The following is a 17,604-nucleotide window of genomic DNA, read 5'->3' on the forward strand; positions in this document are numbered from 1 at the left end:
GTTTGTTTTTGTTTATTTGTTTGTTTATTTATTTATTTTTGGCTGTGTTGGGTCTCGTTCTGTGCGAGGGCTTTCTCTAGTTGCGGCAAGCGGGGGCCACTCTTCATCGTGGTGCGTGGGCCTCTCACTATCGTGGCCTCTCTTGTTGCGGAGCACAGGCTCCAGACGCGCAGGCTCAGTAGTTGTGGCTCACGGGCGTAGTTGCTCCGCGGCATGTGGGATCTTCCCAGACCAGGGCTCGAACCCGTGTCCCCTGCATTAGCAGGCAGATTCTCAACCACTGTGCCACCAGGGAAGCCCCGTGACCATTCATTTTTAATACTCCCTCCTATTTGCCAGTTCCTAAGGTAGCATAGTTTATGGCAGGACACCATGCCAGTCCTTGTTTCCTTCAATCACATTACTAAAATTCTACTTAGATCAAATGACCTCATTTGATTCTATTTAATTTAATTTCTCCATTTTATTCATTTAGACTCCTAGCACCAGGAAAGCACCATTCCTAAGTTCTGACTTAACTTTTCTGTCACTTTCCAAGTCTGTCAACTAACTGAGCAGGTCAACTTAACTGTAGAGAACCAAGATGACGGTAATGTCTATGCACATTTTAAGATCCGGGGGAAGTAATCTTGCATGAAATGTTTGCCATTTTAGAGAGTGAACAAAGTGTGTGCGGAGCGTGATTTCCAAACAACAGTTTCTGAAAAGCTCAACTAGATAAGGAGACATCTACAAACCTGGGTTAGATGCTTCCGTGTGTTTCTGCGATTTAAGAATACAAATCATGACTCCGGTCCTCACTTAACTCAGGCTGAGCTCAAACTTTGATTTTAAAATAAGTTCTGGTTCTTGCTTCTAAGTGGGATTTGGTAGTCATTAATAAACGTAAACGTATCTCTGCCATGAAGATGGTGGACAAGGTCCTTTTTAAGGAGTTAACAAGAGGAGCGTGAGAAGTAGGGAAACTTCACTAAGCGGTAAAGATAAAGAGGGCGGAAGTGAGAATGATAGGAGAGAGGGTATCAAGATGCTTAAAGGCAAGTAACCAGGTAGAGAAGGGAGTGTTGAACAGTAGAGGGATTCATTGATGCGAATTCCTCTTTTTACGTTCCCACGGGGCTCAGGATGGGGAATGTAAATTCTGACAACAGGCACGGCCACGCCCCCTTTATCCGCTCTTTTGAAGAGGCCACCACACAGCCTCAGCCAAAGCGGGGGCCTCACAGTCCACGTGCTGATTGGGTTTTCTTCTGGCAAGCGCCGGAAGCGGAAGTCGTGCGCCGGACCGTTGCTAGAGCGCTTGCTTGGCCGGGAATCGCCGTCAGTCCCGGTCTTCGTAGTAACTGCCCTTGTGAAAGCGCAGCTCATGGCTCCAGTGTACCGGTCGCGCTACCCCGAGGACACCCCAGGCTCTAGGAGACGGCGACGCAGCTCGTCGGGGAGCCTGCCTTCCGCGCAGGCCAGACCATCCCCGTGGGGCAGCCGTTCCCACTCCCACTCGCACTCCCGCGGCCGCGAGGGCCTCAGGCCTCAGTGGGGTGGGTCGGGCTTCGGCGCTCCTTGTACCTTTAGCCGCTCTGGATCTCGAGAGTGGCCCACCGGGCTCCGCAACTACGCTTTCTCGTCCTCTTCTGTCTACTATGGCGGATACCGCTACCATCACCACCACTATGCGGGCGACAGTCAGTGGGCGGAAGACTATGAGAAGGAGAAGGAGGAGAGCTATCGCCAGGGGAGGCTGAAAGAGAGAAAGGACTGGGGAGTCGGGAGCACCTGAGGTGTGGGGGCTGTCTCCAGAGTTTCCTGAGCCAGATTCTGGTGAACACACCCCGGTTGAGGATGAAGAGGTAAAGACTAAGAAGAGCAGCAGTTCACAATCCAGCTCCAAAGAAAAAAGGAAAAAGAAGACCAGTCATTCAAAAAATAAGAAAAGAAAGAAACAGTCCAAAGGAAAACACAGGAAATATTCTGATAATAGTGACAGTAATTCAAACTACAACACTAGCTCTGATGATGATGAAAAGAGAGCAACAAAAGCCAAGAAGAAAGAGAAGAAAAAGAAACACAGAGCTAAAAAACCCAAGAAAAAGACGAAGAAGACTAAAAAAGAATCCAGTGACAAAAGCTGTAAGGATTCAGAAGGGGAGTTGCCAGAAGATATCTGGATTGAGCAGTCAAAGATTGCAGATAACATGGCTCTAATAGGTCCAGAGGCACCTATAATACACACCTCTCAAGATGAGAAACCTTTGAACTACGGCCATGCTCTGCTTCCAGGTGAAGGTGCAGCTATGGCTGAGTATGTAAAAGCTGGAAAGCGTATCCCACGAAGAGGTGAAATTGGGCTGAGAAGTGAAGAGATTGCTTCTTTTGAATGCTTAGGTTATGTTATGAGTGGTAGCAGGCATCGCAGAATGGAAGCTGTGCGACTGCGTAAAGAGAACCAGATCTATAGTGCTGATGAGAAGAGAGCCCTTGCATCCTTTAACCAAGAAGAGAGACGGAAGAGAGAATAAGATTCTAGTTAGTTTCAGAGAGATGGTGTACTGAAAGACAAAAGGGAAAGATGACAAATAAGAACTTTTGTTCTATAGCCGGACTTTTAAGAATTTTATATGACCAAAATTAAAAGGTTTTATGGGGGCTTCCCTGGTGGCGCAGTGGTTGAGAATCCGCCTGCCAATGCAGGGGACACAGGTTCGAGCCCTGGTCTGGGAGGATCCCACATGCCGCGGAGCAACTGGGCCCGTGAGCCACAATTACTGAGCCTGCGCCTCTGGAGCCTGTGCTCCGCACGAGAGGCCGCGACAGTGAGAAGCCCACGCACCGTGATGAGGAGTGGCCCCCGCTCGCTGCAACTAGAGAAAACCCTTGCACAGAAACGAAGACCCAATACAGCCGTAAATAAATAAATAAATAAAATTTAAAAGGCTTTATGGTGCTGCTGTATCTAAGTTCCTCAAGAAAAAACTGCTTTTTGAGATCTCTTTAGTAATTTATTTTTTATTTTTAATTTTAAAAGTAAAATGTGCACGTTTTTTAAAATATTCGAACACTACAGGAGGAAAGTCAGTAAAATGTAAGTCTTTTACCCCAGCCCCTGATCCTTCTCCCCAAAGAAATCTCTTTTTGGAATCTTCTATATCTGTCCATAAGTTCCGTGTATATACAAGCATGTATGTTGTAGGCTGAAGACTGAATCTATTAACCTGAAGGGGTTTTTTGTTTTTGTTTTTTTCCCTGTTGCTCTGACTTTTCTCTCTTTGAGGGCTTCATTGCCTCATGGAGCCGTTCATTTACCCCAGGGAGAACCAGAAGAACCCCAGAAAGAACAAAGGATTCAATTGAGTGTATACTTCTGGTTTCCATTTAACACTGAGTTAAAAAGTAGAGGTTTATTGGCTCATTTTCCTCTTCAGGCTGGTTTCCCTTAAATAACGAAAAGGCTGCCAAAGCTCCTGAGTTTGGTTATATATTTTCCTGGTCCACCTATGAAGAGAGAACATTTTTGTCCTGGCATTCCAAACAAGTATACTGAGATGCAGCCTAATTAGATTAGCTTAGGTCACATGCCCTTCCTCAGAAAAGGAATTGTTGCAAGGGAAATAGAATGGCCTACTCCTGAATCTGCAGGTTTTGTCACCCTAATGGGCTACATGGGCAAGGAATGGATACCTGAGTGAAAATCAGAGTAATGTTGGGAAGGGGGGGGGTAGGCAACCAACAAATGCCCACTACAGTCTTGAATGATTTTTTTTAAAATATAGAATAGAGAGTACAGGTGCTGAAAGCCAAAGTTTTCTTGAAGAAAATCTTGGCTTTGACTTAGAAGCCGAGTACCTGATTGAAGGGGTGATAGGATTTATCCATAAAAATAGACATAAAAAAGATAACGATCCAGAGCGCTTGAGTATACCAAAGAGTAGATTAGGCACCAGCTAGACTAGGAGGAGAAAGAACAAAATGAGAATAAAGGAGGAGCTCATGAAAAGGAGATCAGATCAGGAGGGACCAGGTGGACAAAAGAGTTAGCATTGAGAGGCTGGCTAGCACCAATGCTGGAAAAGACTTTTAGAGTGAGCTGCACTGATGTTCTGTGTAAGGCTTTTGTTGTCATCCAGTGACATCTTCCTGAACTCTGAGACTTCAGCGCTAACCAAACTAATTTGGATAAGCCCCTTTTCAAGGCTCAAGACCCTGGTAACCCCACAGAGCTGAAGGTGAAGGAGTGCAGTTCTAGAATCTGGCAGGGCAGAGTGATGTAGAAGGGCACTTTTACCCCAGTATGTGACTTGATTGACACTGGACCACACTAGCTTGAGATTTTCCCCAAAGAGAGTTGGGTGAAAGCCACCTTGTTACATATGTATATTTCCATTTTTAGAAACAAACCATACCACACTATACAGATGGATCTATACCTTGCTTTTTTCACTAAACAATATATATTGGAGATATTTTATATCAATGCATGTAAATCTATCTCATTCTTTTTAATGACTTTATAATATTCTATTGTATGAAAGAACCATGTTTTATCCAATGTTTAAGATGTTTTCTGTATTTTGCTATTATACAATACTTGCAGTGAAAATCTTTGTGGATGTATGAGAGTATTATCTGTAGCATACTCATCTAGAAATAGAATTAATTATTGGGTCAAAAGTCCTTTGGGTCATCTAAAAATGGCCATCTAGAAGTGGAATTATTAAATCAAATGGAAGGTATTTATAAGTGCTTTCTATGTGCTAGGCACTATAGCAGATATTAGGGATAAACCAAAGAGCAAGTTAGGCTTGATCCCTGCCATCAAAGAATTTTACATGCTACTGGGATACTTGTAACTCATGGCTGTAATGCAATAGTGCCTCTGATCATATAGAAAAGGAAGCTTTTATTTTAAATATCCTATGAATGGACCTGATGGAAACATATAGACAACTGTTTTGTTTACAAAAATGAGGATAATCCTGGAAAATGAAAATCTCAAGTTCGAAAATTGACTTGTATTACTAGTGAAATGTAGCTCTGTCTTGGTAAAAATTGCATTTTGATTTGTTCTCACCTTATCTACCTCTACCCCTTCCAAAAGATACAGACAGACTACATAAAAATGCACACCTTGAATTTTTGTTGAAAAACTCTTGTTTGTCAAGCTGTTACATTAAGTGTATTTATTTTCATGGGATAAACAATGCAATACCAATAATCTCAGCCTTGATAATATGAGTGATATTTAAGAAGCCAGCCATGGTAGGGAGTTTGAAAGGGGGTAAATGAATTAGAATACATTTACTTCCTTTTAAAATTAAAATTTATGTTTACTCCTTGCATAATTTTTTGGGGGGAAAGCCTTTCTTTATAAATTTGAAAAATCAGATGTATGTTTTTTCTTCAGGACAGAATATTAACTTCTAATTAGTAAAATATTTGCATTGACTGGATTTGTTAGCCTAAGGAAAAGTTTTTAAGTAAATATATTTTACTTTAACTTTTAAAAGATATTTTCGAGCTCTGACCCTCAAGGAGACGATAACTCTCCTGATGATAGAATTTTTTTTCTTTCCTGTTATGATAATTTCAGGCTTGAAACAATATGAATTATGTCATAAAACCATGGTTAGTATGATATTTGTTTCAAAATTATCAATGATTAAACCAAAGTTTGTTCAGGTGTTTTAAAGGGTTTATTTTGTTCACAGACTGTAAAAATACAGTTTGTGATGAGGTGGACAAGAGAGGGAATATTTGTTTTCTTCTGCATAATTTATTTTTGTAGTGATATGATCCCCTGCACCACCCCCTCACCCCCATACATTGCAGAGAATAATTGTTGATTATTCTCTCCCATAGTAATAGACAGACTGTAACTGAGCAGGACCCTATGGAGCCTTCCCAGGACAGACACCTCCCCCATATCCTCTGCTGTAGCTCCTCTCTGAAGTAGAGATACATAGATAATAGTATCTGATGCATTATTCCTGAGTTGTTTTACAGATGCTAAAATTACCACCAAATGGAAGAAATTAACTACTTGATGATCATGAGCCCCCAGACCTACAGGCTCCTAAGAACTGATAATGTTAACCGCCCTGTTACCGCAACACCAACCAATCAGAGAAGTGCGCAGGAGCTTGATCACCGTCACCTGGCTTTTTAAAAAATGCTTTGCTGAAAACCTTTGGGGAGTTGGAGGTGTTTTTGAGCACTGACCACGCGTTCTCCTTGCTTGGTCCTGCAATAAACCTTTCTCTGTTCCAGACTCCGACGTTTTGGTTTGTTTGGCCTCACTGTGCGTCCAGCTCACGAACTTGCGTTTTGTAACAATTCTTAATTTTTTATTACCTTAAACCCTTCAATCTAAATATACGTTCATTGTTCAATTTAATCTTCAAAATACTTTGACGTTTATTTTTTCCACTGTATTTGATGACTTTTTAAATTGGGGAGAAATGGTAATATATGTGTCCGTGTTTTAATTACGTGAGTAAGCAAAGTGGAATGCCAGCTGTTTGTGATAACAGTAAAGTGAGCTGGCCTGTTTTTTACATGAATAAAATAAATTTCGGCTTAAAAAATGAAAAAACCTTAAGCGCACACCGGGACGCCCCTCTCAGCCGCGGGACTTGGAGAACGTTCAGCCAACCATTGGGAGCTTGGCCTCCTCCTGCGAGGCGGGAGCAGAAGGCCATCGAGCCGCGGTCCTCCCGCAGTCCTAGAGCGACGCTAGAGTGAGCTGCGGAGCGAGAGCCGGAGATCAGCAAAGAGCTAAGACGGGGCTTGAGCGTCTTTGGCCCTTCCTGCCGGTCGTTGGAGCGGTGAGTGGTGACTGTGCCCCAGCTTGGGGAGGAACTGCAGCCCGTGGGCTGGGGATTAGCTGATTCCCTGAGGGTGGAAGCGCAGGGAAGCCTTACCCGACAGAGGGGCCGTGTGGACTTGGGGCGGGGGCGGGCGAGAGGTGTCAATCCTGGGCCCTAGGAGGGGAATGATGCTGTGGATCTAGTTATTGGGGCACAACCTTCTGCTGTATATTTTTCATCCACTGAGCTCAATTTTAAATACCTATTAAAGGTAAGCCTTAGAAGGTAACATTTGAGCAGAAACCTGAGGGAGGTTAAAAGATCTGTGTGGCCTTTGGGGGTACGAATTTTCTAAGCAGGGGGGAACAGCAAGTTCAAAGGCCCTAAAGCGGGAGCTTGCTTAACATATTCGAGGAATGGCAGGGAGACCAGAGTGGTTGGAGCGCAGTGAACAAGGGGGAAGTGTGTAGAAGATGATATCAGAAAGATTGGGGGGTGGGAGGAGGCCTGTAGAAAAAGTGGGCATTGTATTGTGTAAGGAATTTGGTCATTTCTTGGCGTGAAGAGTTGTCGGAAATTTTTAAGCAAAGGAAAAACATCTGACATGTTTTAAAGCATCTACAGCTGGGAGCTCATGATGAGAACAGACTGTAGGAAGGCAGGAAAAAAGCCGGTCCCAGTTTGAAGGCTGTCAGGCAGGGAGAATTCTCTCTTACTTGGGGAAAGTCAGCCTTTTTTTTTTTTTTCTATTCTGGCCTTCAACTGATTGGATGAAGCCCACTCACATTAATGAGAGCGATCTACTTACTCAGTCGAGTGATTTAAGTGTTAATCTCATCCAAAAACACCCTCACAGAAACACGAGAGTAATGTTTGGCCAAATATCTGGGTACTCGGTGGCCCAGTCAAGTTGTCACATAAAATTAACCATTTTTATTTTCTGTCTAAGAATCATTACTTTCGCAGGCTTTTTTTTCACTTTCATTAAGAGTTCCGTTGCCCCTTGAACAATGCCGGAGTTAAGGGCTCCTACCCACAGTGCAGTCGAAAATCTGAGTATAACTTTACAGTCAGTCCTTTGTATTCACAAGGCCGCATCGCAGATTCAAGCCCACTGCAGAGTTCAGCCTATTTATTGGAAAAAAAAAAAAAAATCCATGTATCAGTCAGTATAAGTGGACCTGCGCAGTTCAAACTTGTGTTGTTCAGGGGTCAACTGCAGCAGGATTGGCTTTTTGAATTATAAGTCCATTTTTGACAGAGAAAAATATCAGCTCGGAGTGCTACTCTAATACACATCCAGGAATATATAACAGCTAGCTGAATTTGGAACCTAACTGGCCGCAGCCACTAACTGAGTGAGCCTCACGCATATTGGTTCAGAAGTGTGTGCCAGCAGTTGGCAGACGCTATTCACTGATTTCTAGAGTCACTCAAGAGTCATCAAAATCAAGAATGCTCACTCTCCACATACCAAGAGCCTGTTTCAAAGGACGATGGTGGAATTCTCTGAGTTCATTTTTGACATGTTGGGTTTGAAAGGCTTTTTTTTTTTTTTTTTTTGAAAGGCTTTTGTAAGGTATCCAGAAACCAGATAGCCAGAAGGAAATATAGATCTGGCACTCTTGAGGTATCTGGGCTGAAAAATAAGGAAGTCATCAGCATAAAGATAGTAATTGAACTTACAGACATACCTGTCCTCTACATTACCCCCTCCTATCTTATGTCCTATTTCTCTCCTTCCTTTCAATGTCCTATTTTTTGAAAGTAATTTTTGCTTACTCTTGCCATTTTCTCATTCTCCTGTGGCAAGGTGACTGTCCTCCCTATCCCATGACCAGAATTGCCTTCACAGAGGTCACAATGACCTCTTTGTTTTTTAATTAAGTGCATATGTCAGTTCGTAGGTGAACGCACCTTCCTAAAACATTTCACTCTTGAACACTGCCTCTTTATAATTCCAATTATAAATCAGTCAGTTGCTATTCTTTTTCTGGGGGTGGGGGGATGTTCCAGTGCAGACCAGAAAACCTGCTAAACAAATTCTAAAAGAGCTGTACCACTATTTAGTTACTATTCTTTACAATTATTATCTCATTTACCTCAAAACATCTCTGTGAATTAGGTATTACCTTCATTTTACAAATGAGTAAACAAACAGTGTAAGTGACAGAGCTAGACTAGAACCCAGGCCTGTCTGAGGCCCAGGCTCTTTCCATCACTCCACACTTACAGAAACAGATCCCCTTGGCCTTCTAGATACTACTATCCTTGTTTTCCTACCTCTGCAGTTGTTCCTTCTTACTTCTCTTCCTTACATGTCGGTGTTTCCCAGGGTTCCAGCCCCACTTAGCCTTTTCCCAGCCATAACTAACAACTACCCTGAAGATGTGAGGTTTTCCAACAGTTCTGTGCTCAGACTTCTCTCTGTCTGAAAAACCCTTTCCCGATTTTCTAGTCTAACTTTCACTTGTCTTGTAAGAGTCAGAAGGACTCACCTCCAGAAAGCCTTTTCTTTCTTTCCTTTTTTTTTTTTTTTTGCTATTTAATTGCTTTATTAGCTTTACATTTTTCCATGCAAATGGGTGAAACTCTACTGTTGACAGAAACTTAGATTGGGTGCCAACGCAACCTCCAATGAGAAGCTGGTAACACAGAACCCACCTGACACATGGAAATTACATAAGGTTCACAGCAAGTGGATCAGTAAAGGCATATCAGGAAAATGCAAGGAAAAGGAGAATGACAGTGGGAATCACAGTATTAATCTTGTGGAAAATGGCAGGAGTCAAGGCATAAGGCAGAATTCATCATGATGGTCATGGTGATTAGAGAGCTCCCCCATAAGGATATGCAGACAGTTCCTCAACTGCAGCTCCCTAAGTTTTCTCCTGATTTCTCTCATCTCCTCCATGAACATTTCCATATCATCTCCATCTCCACCCATCCCATCGCTGACCTGCCTCTTGGGTATGGCCCATCGGAAATTAGGGGCAAGTCGGCGAGCCTGTCCCTGTCTATTATTTCCTGCTGGCTGGTGGCCTTCGCCCCCTCCCAAAGGGCGGTCTACCTCTCCATTCTGCACAGGCTGCTCTATTTCTTCGTTTTCCTGGACCTATCCTTGCTGCCTCCTGCTCGTGATTCTCGCCACGAGTGCGCCGCCTAGATGCTTAGTCCCGAAGACCTGCAAAGGGCCGGGGTGGGGGCAGGGGCCTTCAGAAAGCCTTTTCTGACCTGCTAATTCACTTGAGATTTCTTACGGAGCAGAGAGCTGTAAAGGCCAAGGAGTTCTTTTATCTCTGTATCTCAGCAACTAAGAGAGTCTGGCACATTGTAGACAGTCTGTAAATGAGATGAGTTATGAATATCCGTATATTCTTTTAGTTAATTCTGATACTGGCTTTAATTAATGAACCTACAAGCAGTTTTACTCATTTTGTGTCTTTTTTCTCCTCTCAACATTTGGAGAATTTTCAAATCTACCGAAAATTTGAAAGAGTAGTACAATTAATACGATATACCCCTCATATAGCAGCAGCTGTGAACTTCCTGCTACATTTGTGTTCTCTCTCTCTCTCCACTTACCGCCCCCCGTAATCCCCCCTCCCCAAAACATTTGAAAATAAGTTTTAGTACCATCTCCTGAGAATAAGGATATTCTCTTACGTGACCACCTGAGAAAACTCTTAAGATCTACACACTTTTTCTGTAAAGGGCCAGATAGTAAATGTTTTGAGCTTTGCAGGTGATATGATCTCTATGGCAACTACAGTTGACCCTTGAACAGAAGGGTTTGAACTGCATAGGTCCACTTATGTGCGGATTTTTTCTTTTTTTTTCTTTTTTTTAAATGTTGTATTGCTTTCCATTGTGTGGATATACCATAATTTATTTATTTATTTATTTTATTTTATTTATTATTATTTTTTTTAATAGCTACTTTATTTATTTATTTTTTATTTATTTTTTTGGCTGTGTTGGGTCTTCGGTTCGTGCGAGGGCTTTCTCTAGTTGCAGCAAGTGGGGGGCCACTCTTCATCGCGGTGCGGGGACCGCTCTTCATCGCGGTGCGCGGGCCTGCGGGCCTTTCACTATCGCGGCCCCTCCCGTTGCGGGGCACAGGCTCCAGACGCGCAGGCTCAGTAGTTGTGGCTCACGGGCCCAGCTGCTCCGTGGCATGTGGGATCTTCCCAGACCAGGGCTCGAACCCGTGTCCCCTGCATTAGCAGGCAGATTCTCAACCACTGCGCCACCGGGGAAGCCCGGATTTTTTCAATAAATATATCAATAGTATCAATACCTGTGTTTTCCTCTTACAGACCTTTAAGTGTGGGGAAAAGTTTGTGTTTGATTAGAGATCACAATATGTGGAGTCAAAAGAACTAGAGTTTGAATCCTGATCCTATCCAAGCTGTTTCAGCTTCCTACCCTTGGTCATCTACCAGTTCCTTTGTGTTTGAAGCAGAAATAGTAAGTAGTACACGGATTTTTGACTACACAGGGGTCAGTGCGCCATTGTTCAAGTACTCAGTCCTGCCAGTGTATTGTGAAAGCAGATGTAAACACTATCTAAACAAATGGGTTTGGCTGTATTCCAGTAAAGATTTATGTACGAAAACAGCCTTTGGGCTCTATTTGGTCTGCTGGGCCATAGTTTGCGTATATATATTATTCATATTCAGATTTCTGAATTCTTCAAAACATACTTGTATCTTTTTTTTTTTAAGTTTTTAATCATTTATTTATTTATTTATTTTTGGCTGTGTTGGGTCTTCGTTTCTGTGTGAGGGCTTTCTCCAGTTGCGGCAAGCGGGGGCCACTCTTCATCGCGATGCGCGGGCCTCTCACTATCGCGGCCTCTCTTGTTGCGGAGCACAGGCTCCAGACGCGCAGGCTCAGTAATTGTGGCTCACGGGCCTAGTTGCTCCGCGGCATGTGGGATCTTCCCAGACCAGGGCTCGAACCCGTGTCCCCTGCATTGGCAGGCAGATTCTCAACCACTGCGCCACCAGGGAAGCCCCGTATCTTTTTTTTTTAACTCAAGAGCAAATTTCACACATTGCATTTTGCTGTATCTCTTTAATCTAGAAAAATACCTTCCCCACACCTTCTTTTTATTTTCACGAAATTGATTGTTTGGAAGAGTACCTGCCTGTTGTAGAGAAGCTGCATTCTGGACATTCTGGATTTATCTGAAAGTTTCCTCATTGTTAGATTCATGTTAAACACTTTTAGTAAAAATGCTACATAAGTGGTAAGGCACAAGGTCCGTTGTCTTGCTGTTGGTGTTACTAGGTTTCATTTGATTAAGTTTGTGACTGCCAGATAGCTCCATTCTTCCCCTTGTAATTCATAAGCAATCAGTGTGGTGATTCTCTGAGACTATGAGATTGTCCTTTTCCCCTACTCCTTTCACCCAATGATTTCACCCATTTGTGGTCCTTGATTGAAACAGTTATTTCCTCAAGGGCTACAAAATGGTGATTTTTTTCAAATCTGTTATTCCTGCTATGTTAGCTGGCAGTCTTCTGTAAAACAGAGTCTTCTCATTTTGTATGGTTGTTTCAGAGAGGAAAAAAAATGGATAGTAATTATTGGAAATGTATAAACCCAACAAAGGGGTATTGCTATTGTGGTTATTATCATTATTATTACTATAATATTACTGTTTCTGTGATTCTTGTTATTACATTTTCAGGGGTATCCCTGAGGAGGCAGTCAAAAGAAAGTTCTCCAGAACAGCGAGAGCAGTCTGAAGCTGGGGATGGCGACAGCATTGGTAACCACTCCTTCCCCGGCTCCTCTGAATCTGAAGAAGGAGGGACTTCACTTAGTGAAGGAGGGTCACCACTGTACTCGGGAACAGGGGGTCAAGCTGCAAGGAAACGGCGCAGGCCTCGGGCAGGAGCCATTGTGCAAACAGTTCAGGCAGTTGCGCTATGAAGAGACCACAGGACCTCGAGAAGCACTGAGCCGGCTCCGGGAACTTTGCCGACAGTGGCTGCAGCCCGAGGCCCACACCAAGGAGCAGATCCTGGAGCTGCTGGTGCTGGAGCAGTTCCTGACCATCCTGCCTGAGGAGTTGCAGGCCCGGGTGCGGGAGCATCACCCAGAGAGTGGGGAAGATGTGGTTGTTGTACTGGAGCATTTGCAGCCAGAACTGGGAGGAACAGAACAACAGGTGGTAAGGGTCAGATGTGCTCTTTTGCAGGAAAGCAGGAGTTGAGACCTCTGGCCAGAGCGGTGGCCATGAGCTCACCAGTGGGAGAATCGCTAAGCTTTGGTTCAGTTTCTTTTCAGTCTGGCTGTTCATTGCTGAAGGTCTTACCTCAGCCTTACCTGTCTCTGCTGGGAGGAAACTGAATGTGCTCCAGGTTCTCCAGCCTCTTTTCTTTGCCCTTCTGTCTTTTCTCTTTGCTGTCTTTTCTAACATTGAAGTGCTTTTCTGAACAGCAGTTTCCTCCTAAACCCACGTGTACCTAATCATCCCTAGGACCCAAACCAGGCAAAGAAACAGAAGATGCTTGTGGAGGAGACGGCCCTTCTGAAAGCAGTGCCGAAGCAGCAGGTCCAGCCTGAGGGTGCAATTCCCAAGCCCAAGAGACAGAAGGGTAAGAAGTAGACTGCATCTTCCTGCATGTGAGATGTGGTGGGCTTTGTGGTGCCCCCCGACCCGAGGCCCTGCTCAGCACCCTTGGCATTTTGTGTCTTGTTCTTCTTGTTTTGAGTCAGGTTTACTGAGGTATAAATTACACACAGTAAAATTCACTCTTTGTAAGTGTACAGGCCAATGACTTTTCACAAACATGAAATAATTGTAGCTGTCTAATGATCACCACAATCAAGATATAAAAGTTTCCATCACCCCAGACATTTCCTTTTTTCCTAATCCTTGTTTCTGTTTTTGGATGCTTCTAGTTTGGGGGGTTTTTTTGTTCAGTTAAAACTGAATGCTTCTCCTGTGTAGACCTTCACCTTCCTCTTCTCCCCATTACTGTAGGGGTGAATTAAAAAAGGAGTGCTAGTTTCTTACCCAAGGCAAAGAATTCCAACCACATGATTCATTACTCGTTTCTTCTTACCACATTCAGATTATTGTAAATGACTACTGTCTTTTACTTCTAAATGTTGCCTGAATTATTTTTTTTTTTGCTCTACCATATTTTCTTTGACTCTGAATTTCTCTTTCTAATTTCTATCCCTTTCATTTTCTCCTCTTTCCAGTCTGATACAAGCCCTGCTTCTCTTTTTGTTTTACTGTGTCATTTTAGTGCTTCCACTGAAGTTAAATTACCTCCTGTTCATTCTCTGTCATTTAAACACATTCATTAATGTTGCTCTCCTCGTTAAAGCCCTTCAGTGAGCTAAGTAATGTTATTCTTTCAACTTTTTTTTTTTGATGTTTGAAATATTCCATAATAAAGAGTAAAAAATAAAAACCAACCCACCACCTTCAGTGACTCCCAATAACCTTTAACAAAGGCCTCACACGGCATGTTCTGGCATTTGTAGACCTTGCAGCCCCATGTCCACTAACATCACCAGCTTGCTCCGATTTGCTTGAGACTTTTAGCTCCAGCTGTTGCATGTGCCGGGAAACCCCTCAGTCCCAGACACATTGGGACAATTAATCGCCTTTTGTCCCACCTGCTCACACTGTGTGTTCCCCCTCATGCTGAGTTGCATTCCATTTCCCATTTGCTCCTCTTCTGCCTGGAATACTTTTTCCTCACTCTCCCTGGCTAATTCCTACTCATCCTTCAGGACCTAGCTTAGATATCACTTTCTTTGTCCTTCCCTAATTTCTCCAAGTCTGGATCCGTTTCCCCACCTCTGCTGCTAGAGCTCCAAGTTTTCTCCTACCACGGAACTGTTAGTATTATATTAGAGTTGCTGGTTTACTTCTCTTTTTCTCCCACCAGACCAAAAGGGCAGGGGCTTTGTTTTGTTTCCTGAGTCTGCTACTGTCCCTGGACTAGAGTAGACCTTCAGTAAATGTCTATTTGATGAATGGTTGATTTCAATTCTAAAGGCTTCTTTTACCTACTACCTACTCCCCCTGCTCAATTTCTGAGTCTGCTTCAAAAGTCCTCTTCTTCTGGAAGCTTTCTGAGTAAAGTCGCTGAAAGAGAGAGGCCTACCTTTTCTAAACAGCCTTGCAGAAATGAATTTATGCTGTGTAATCAGTGATGGGTGTTTATTTTAAGTATGAAAAGTAGATTTAGCAATAGTAGATTCTTGAAACTGTTCCTTACCCTCTAGATCTGTTGAAAATGTTATTTTATATTCTTCTTTTATTTATTTACTTATTTATTTACTTTCGGCTGCATTGGGTCTTCGTTGCTGCCCACGGGCTTTCTCTAGTTGTGGCGACTGGGGGCTACTCTTCATTGCGGTGCCTGGGCTTCTCATTGCGGTGGCTTCTCTTGTTGCGGAGCACGGGCTCTAGGTGTGCGGGCTTCAGTAGTTGTGGTGTGCAGCCTCAGTAGTTGTGGCTTGTGGGCTCTAGAGCACAGGCTCAGTAGTTGTGGTGCACGGGCTTAGTTGCTCCGCGGCATGTGGGATCTTCCCGGACCAGGGCTCAAACCTGTGTCCCCTGTGTTGGCAGGTGGATTCTTAACCACTGCGCCACTAGGGAAGCCCTGTTATTTTATATTCAAGTTCAGGTTGTTTTTCAGTTTTGCAGGCCCCTGCCTCCCCTTTTAGTTGTGTCTGTCATTATAAAATCACTGGAAAAGAACCTCTCTTGTTCTCATCCCTTAACTCTCACTCCCTCCCCCATGGAGGTGACTTCATCCTCTTGCAAAAGGCCTTTACACACAGTACATGTTTTTAATCTTCCCTCTCCCACGTGTGCTTTTACTTTCCCTGATGTCTCCTTCCCACACCCTTCACTTTCTCATCTACTCTCACTCTTTAAATGATCTGCTGCCTTTATCTTGCTTACACGGGGTAACCCTCATTTGCTTGTTATGAGGGCTGCTTAGATGCTCCCTCTTCTATTTTCTCCATCCATCTCCCCTTTTACTCTCTCATTCTGACTTTGCATCTCCTTTCAGGCTCCTGGACTTAAAAGACTTATCCTATCTACTGTTCCCTCTCACCCTCTTCCCTGTGTGTCTGAGCAAAGGTTTTATTCAGCACACATTGTTATAATTTGCTTACATGTCTTATGTTCCAGACATATAAGCAAATTATTACAACACTGAGATATAATAGCTCCATTGAACCACACAGGAAAGCAGTTACTGCTGTCCAAGGAGATCAGGAAAGGCTAAGACATTTTTGTGGACTTCTTTTTACCCTCAGGGCCTTGTGGCCCAGTGTTTTTGATTTATTGGTGAGGACACTGAGCCTAGAGGAATTACCTAAGATTACACAGTTAATCATGATAAAATTGGCACCACGTCTGCATGTCTTCATTTCCAGTTTATTTCTTCATTTCTGGTGCTAGCCCTTTCTTATTGGCCCCAGGGTACTCAGTTGACCTAGCTTTCTAATTTTCCACATGAGGCCATTATCAAGAACGTACAGCCATGCCCTTTATGACAGTTTGCTTGCTTGCTAACTTCTGTGTGTGTGTATGTATGTATAGATGTGCATATCACATGATAAACCTCAAACCATTTACAATAAGTTGCCTCTCACCATAATCCCTCAAAGGCAGCCACTGTTAAACAGTTTCTTATGTATCATTCCATGTATGTTCTATGCAAACACCAGCACCCACAACATTTCCACTTTGCACACATGGCTTGATTCAATTTTTTTTCCTCCTAGTTGTAGATTCCTTTCCCTAAGCACCAAAAAACAAGTAACTGGTGGTATATATTTAATGTTTCAGGTGAGGAGACAAGGACTGAGAATGGGAAGCTGGTTGTAGACACAGACTCCTGTGGAGGAGTGGAATCATCTGGGAAAATATCTGAACCCAAAGAGGCTCATTATGAGGACTCTAACTTGGATAGGCAGCAGGCCAAGGCCAAGGAGAAGACTGACTATAAATGCTCAGAATGTGGGAAGGGGTTCATCCAGCACTCAGACCTGATTAAGCATGAAGGTTCACACACGGGAGAAAAGCTCTGTGAATCTGAAGTGTGTCAGAGTTCTAGTCTTACTGGACATCAGAAAATCCACTCTAGAGAGAAAGGTCATCAGTGTCATGAGTGTGGGAAAACCTTTCAGAGAAGTTCACACCTTGTCAGACATCAGAAAATCCATCTTGGCGAGAAGCCTTATCAGTGCAAGGAGTGTGGAAAAGTCTTTAGCCAGAATGCAGGCCTTTTGGAACATCTCAGAATCCATACTGGAGAGAAACCTTACCTGTGTATCCACTGTGGAAAGAACTTTCGGCGCAGCTCTCACCTTAATCGACACCAGAGAATTCACAGTCAGGAGGAGCCCTGTGAGTGCAAGGAGTGTGGGAAAACCTTTAGTCAGGCCCTGCTCCTCACCCACCATCAGAGAATCCACAGCCACTCCAAAAGCCATCAGTGTAACGAGTGTGGGAAAGCCTTCAGTTTGACCTCAGACCTTATTCGACACCACAGGATTCACACTGGAGAAAAACCTTTCAAGTGTACAGTATGCCAGAAAGCCTTCCGACTAAACTCACACCTTACTCAGCACGTGAGAATCCACAACGAGGAGAAACCGTACGAGTGTAATGAATGTGGAGAAGCCTTCAGGCAGAGGTCAGGTCTTTTTCAACATCAGAGATATCACCACAAAGACAAACTGGCTTGATGAGGTGTCCTCTCCTTATGGACCATCAGAGACAGTACATTAACAAGCAAGCTGGCAC

General features: G+C 43.5%; 3 protein-coding genes and 1 non-coding gene across 5 annotated transcripts; 2 read left to right on the plus strand and 2 right to left on the minus strand.

Annotated features, from left to right (window-relative positions):
• The first annotated feature begins 387 nt into the window (after window positions 1-387).
• NKAPL (NFKB activating protein like) lies at window positions 388-2,577 on the plus strand. The gene is given in 3 exon segments (XM_036869561.1): window positions 388-1,743; window positions 1,745-2,512; window positions 2,514-2,577. Coding segments are annotated over 3 exon segments (1,209 nt in total). The 5' UTR covers window positions 388-1,366.
• Window positions 2,578-6,749: 4,172 nt separating this feature from the next.
• On the plus strand, window positions 6,750-17,578 carry ZSCAN26 (zinc finger and SCAN domain containing 26). Of its 2 annotated transcripts, XM_036869556.1 has the most exons (5): window positions 6,787-6,818; window positions 11,120-11,270; window positions 12,499-12,984; window positions 13,294-13,411; window positions 16,645-17,578. In XM_036869556.1, exons 3-5 carry the CDS (start codon window positions 12,565-12,567, stop codon window positions 17,544-17,546), a joined length of 1,440 nt encoding a protein of 479 aa, XP_036725451.1. In that variant the 5' UTR covers window positions 6,787-6,818; window positions 11,120-11,270; window positions 12,499-12,564; the 3' UTR covers window positions 17,547-17,578. The 2 variants fall into 2 exon arrangements, with proteins under 2 accessions (XP_036725450.1, XP_036725451.1); XM_036869555.1 differs by lacking the exon at window positions 11,120-11,270 and having other exon boundaries at window positions 6,750-6,818.
• LOC118904576 lies at window positions 8,804-8,865 on the minus strand. The gene has a single exon (XR_005022030.1). It is a non-coding gene; the product is annotated as a U7 small nuclear RNA (small nuclear RNA).
• Window positions 9,428-12,008, minus strand: LOC118903526 (protein BEX3-like). Its single transcript, XM_036868681.1, has 2 exons — window positions 11,949-12,008; window positions 9,428-9,915 (listed from the first exon to the last, which is right to left on the minus strand). The coding sequence occupies exons 1-2, from the start codon at window positions 12,006-12,008 to the stop codon at window positions 9,589-9,591; spliced, it is 387 nt and encodes a 128-aa protein (XP_036724576.1). The 3' UTR covers window positions 9,428-9,588.
• Window positions 17,579-17,604: the final 26 nt, after the last annotated feature.

This window comes from Balaenoptera musculus, chromosome 11 (genome assembly GCF_009873245.2).
Source record: "Balaenoptera musculus isolate JJ_BM4_2016_0621 chromosome 11, mBalMus1.pri.v3, whole genome shotgun sequence".
NCBI classification, from domain to species: Eukaryota; Metazoa; Chordata; class Mammalia; order Artiodactyla; family Balaenopteridae; genus Balaenoptera; species Balaenoptera musculus.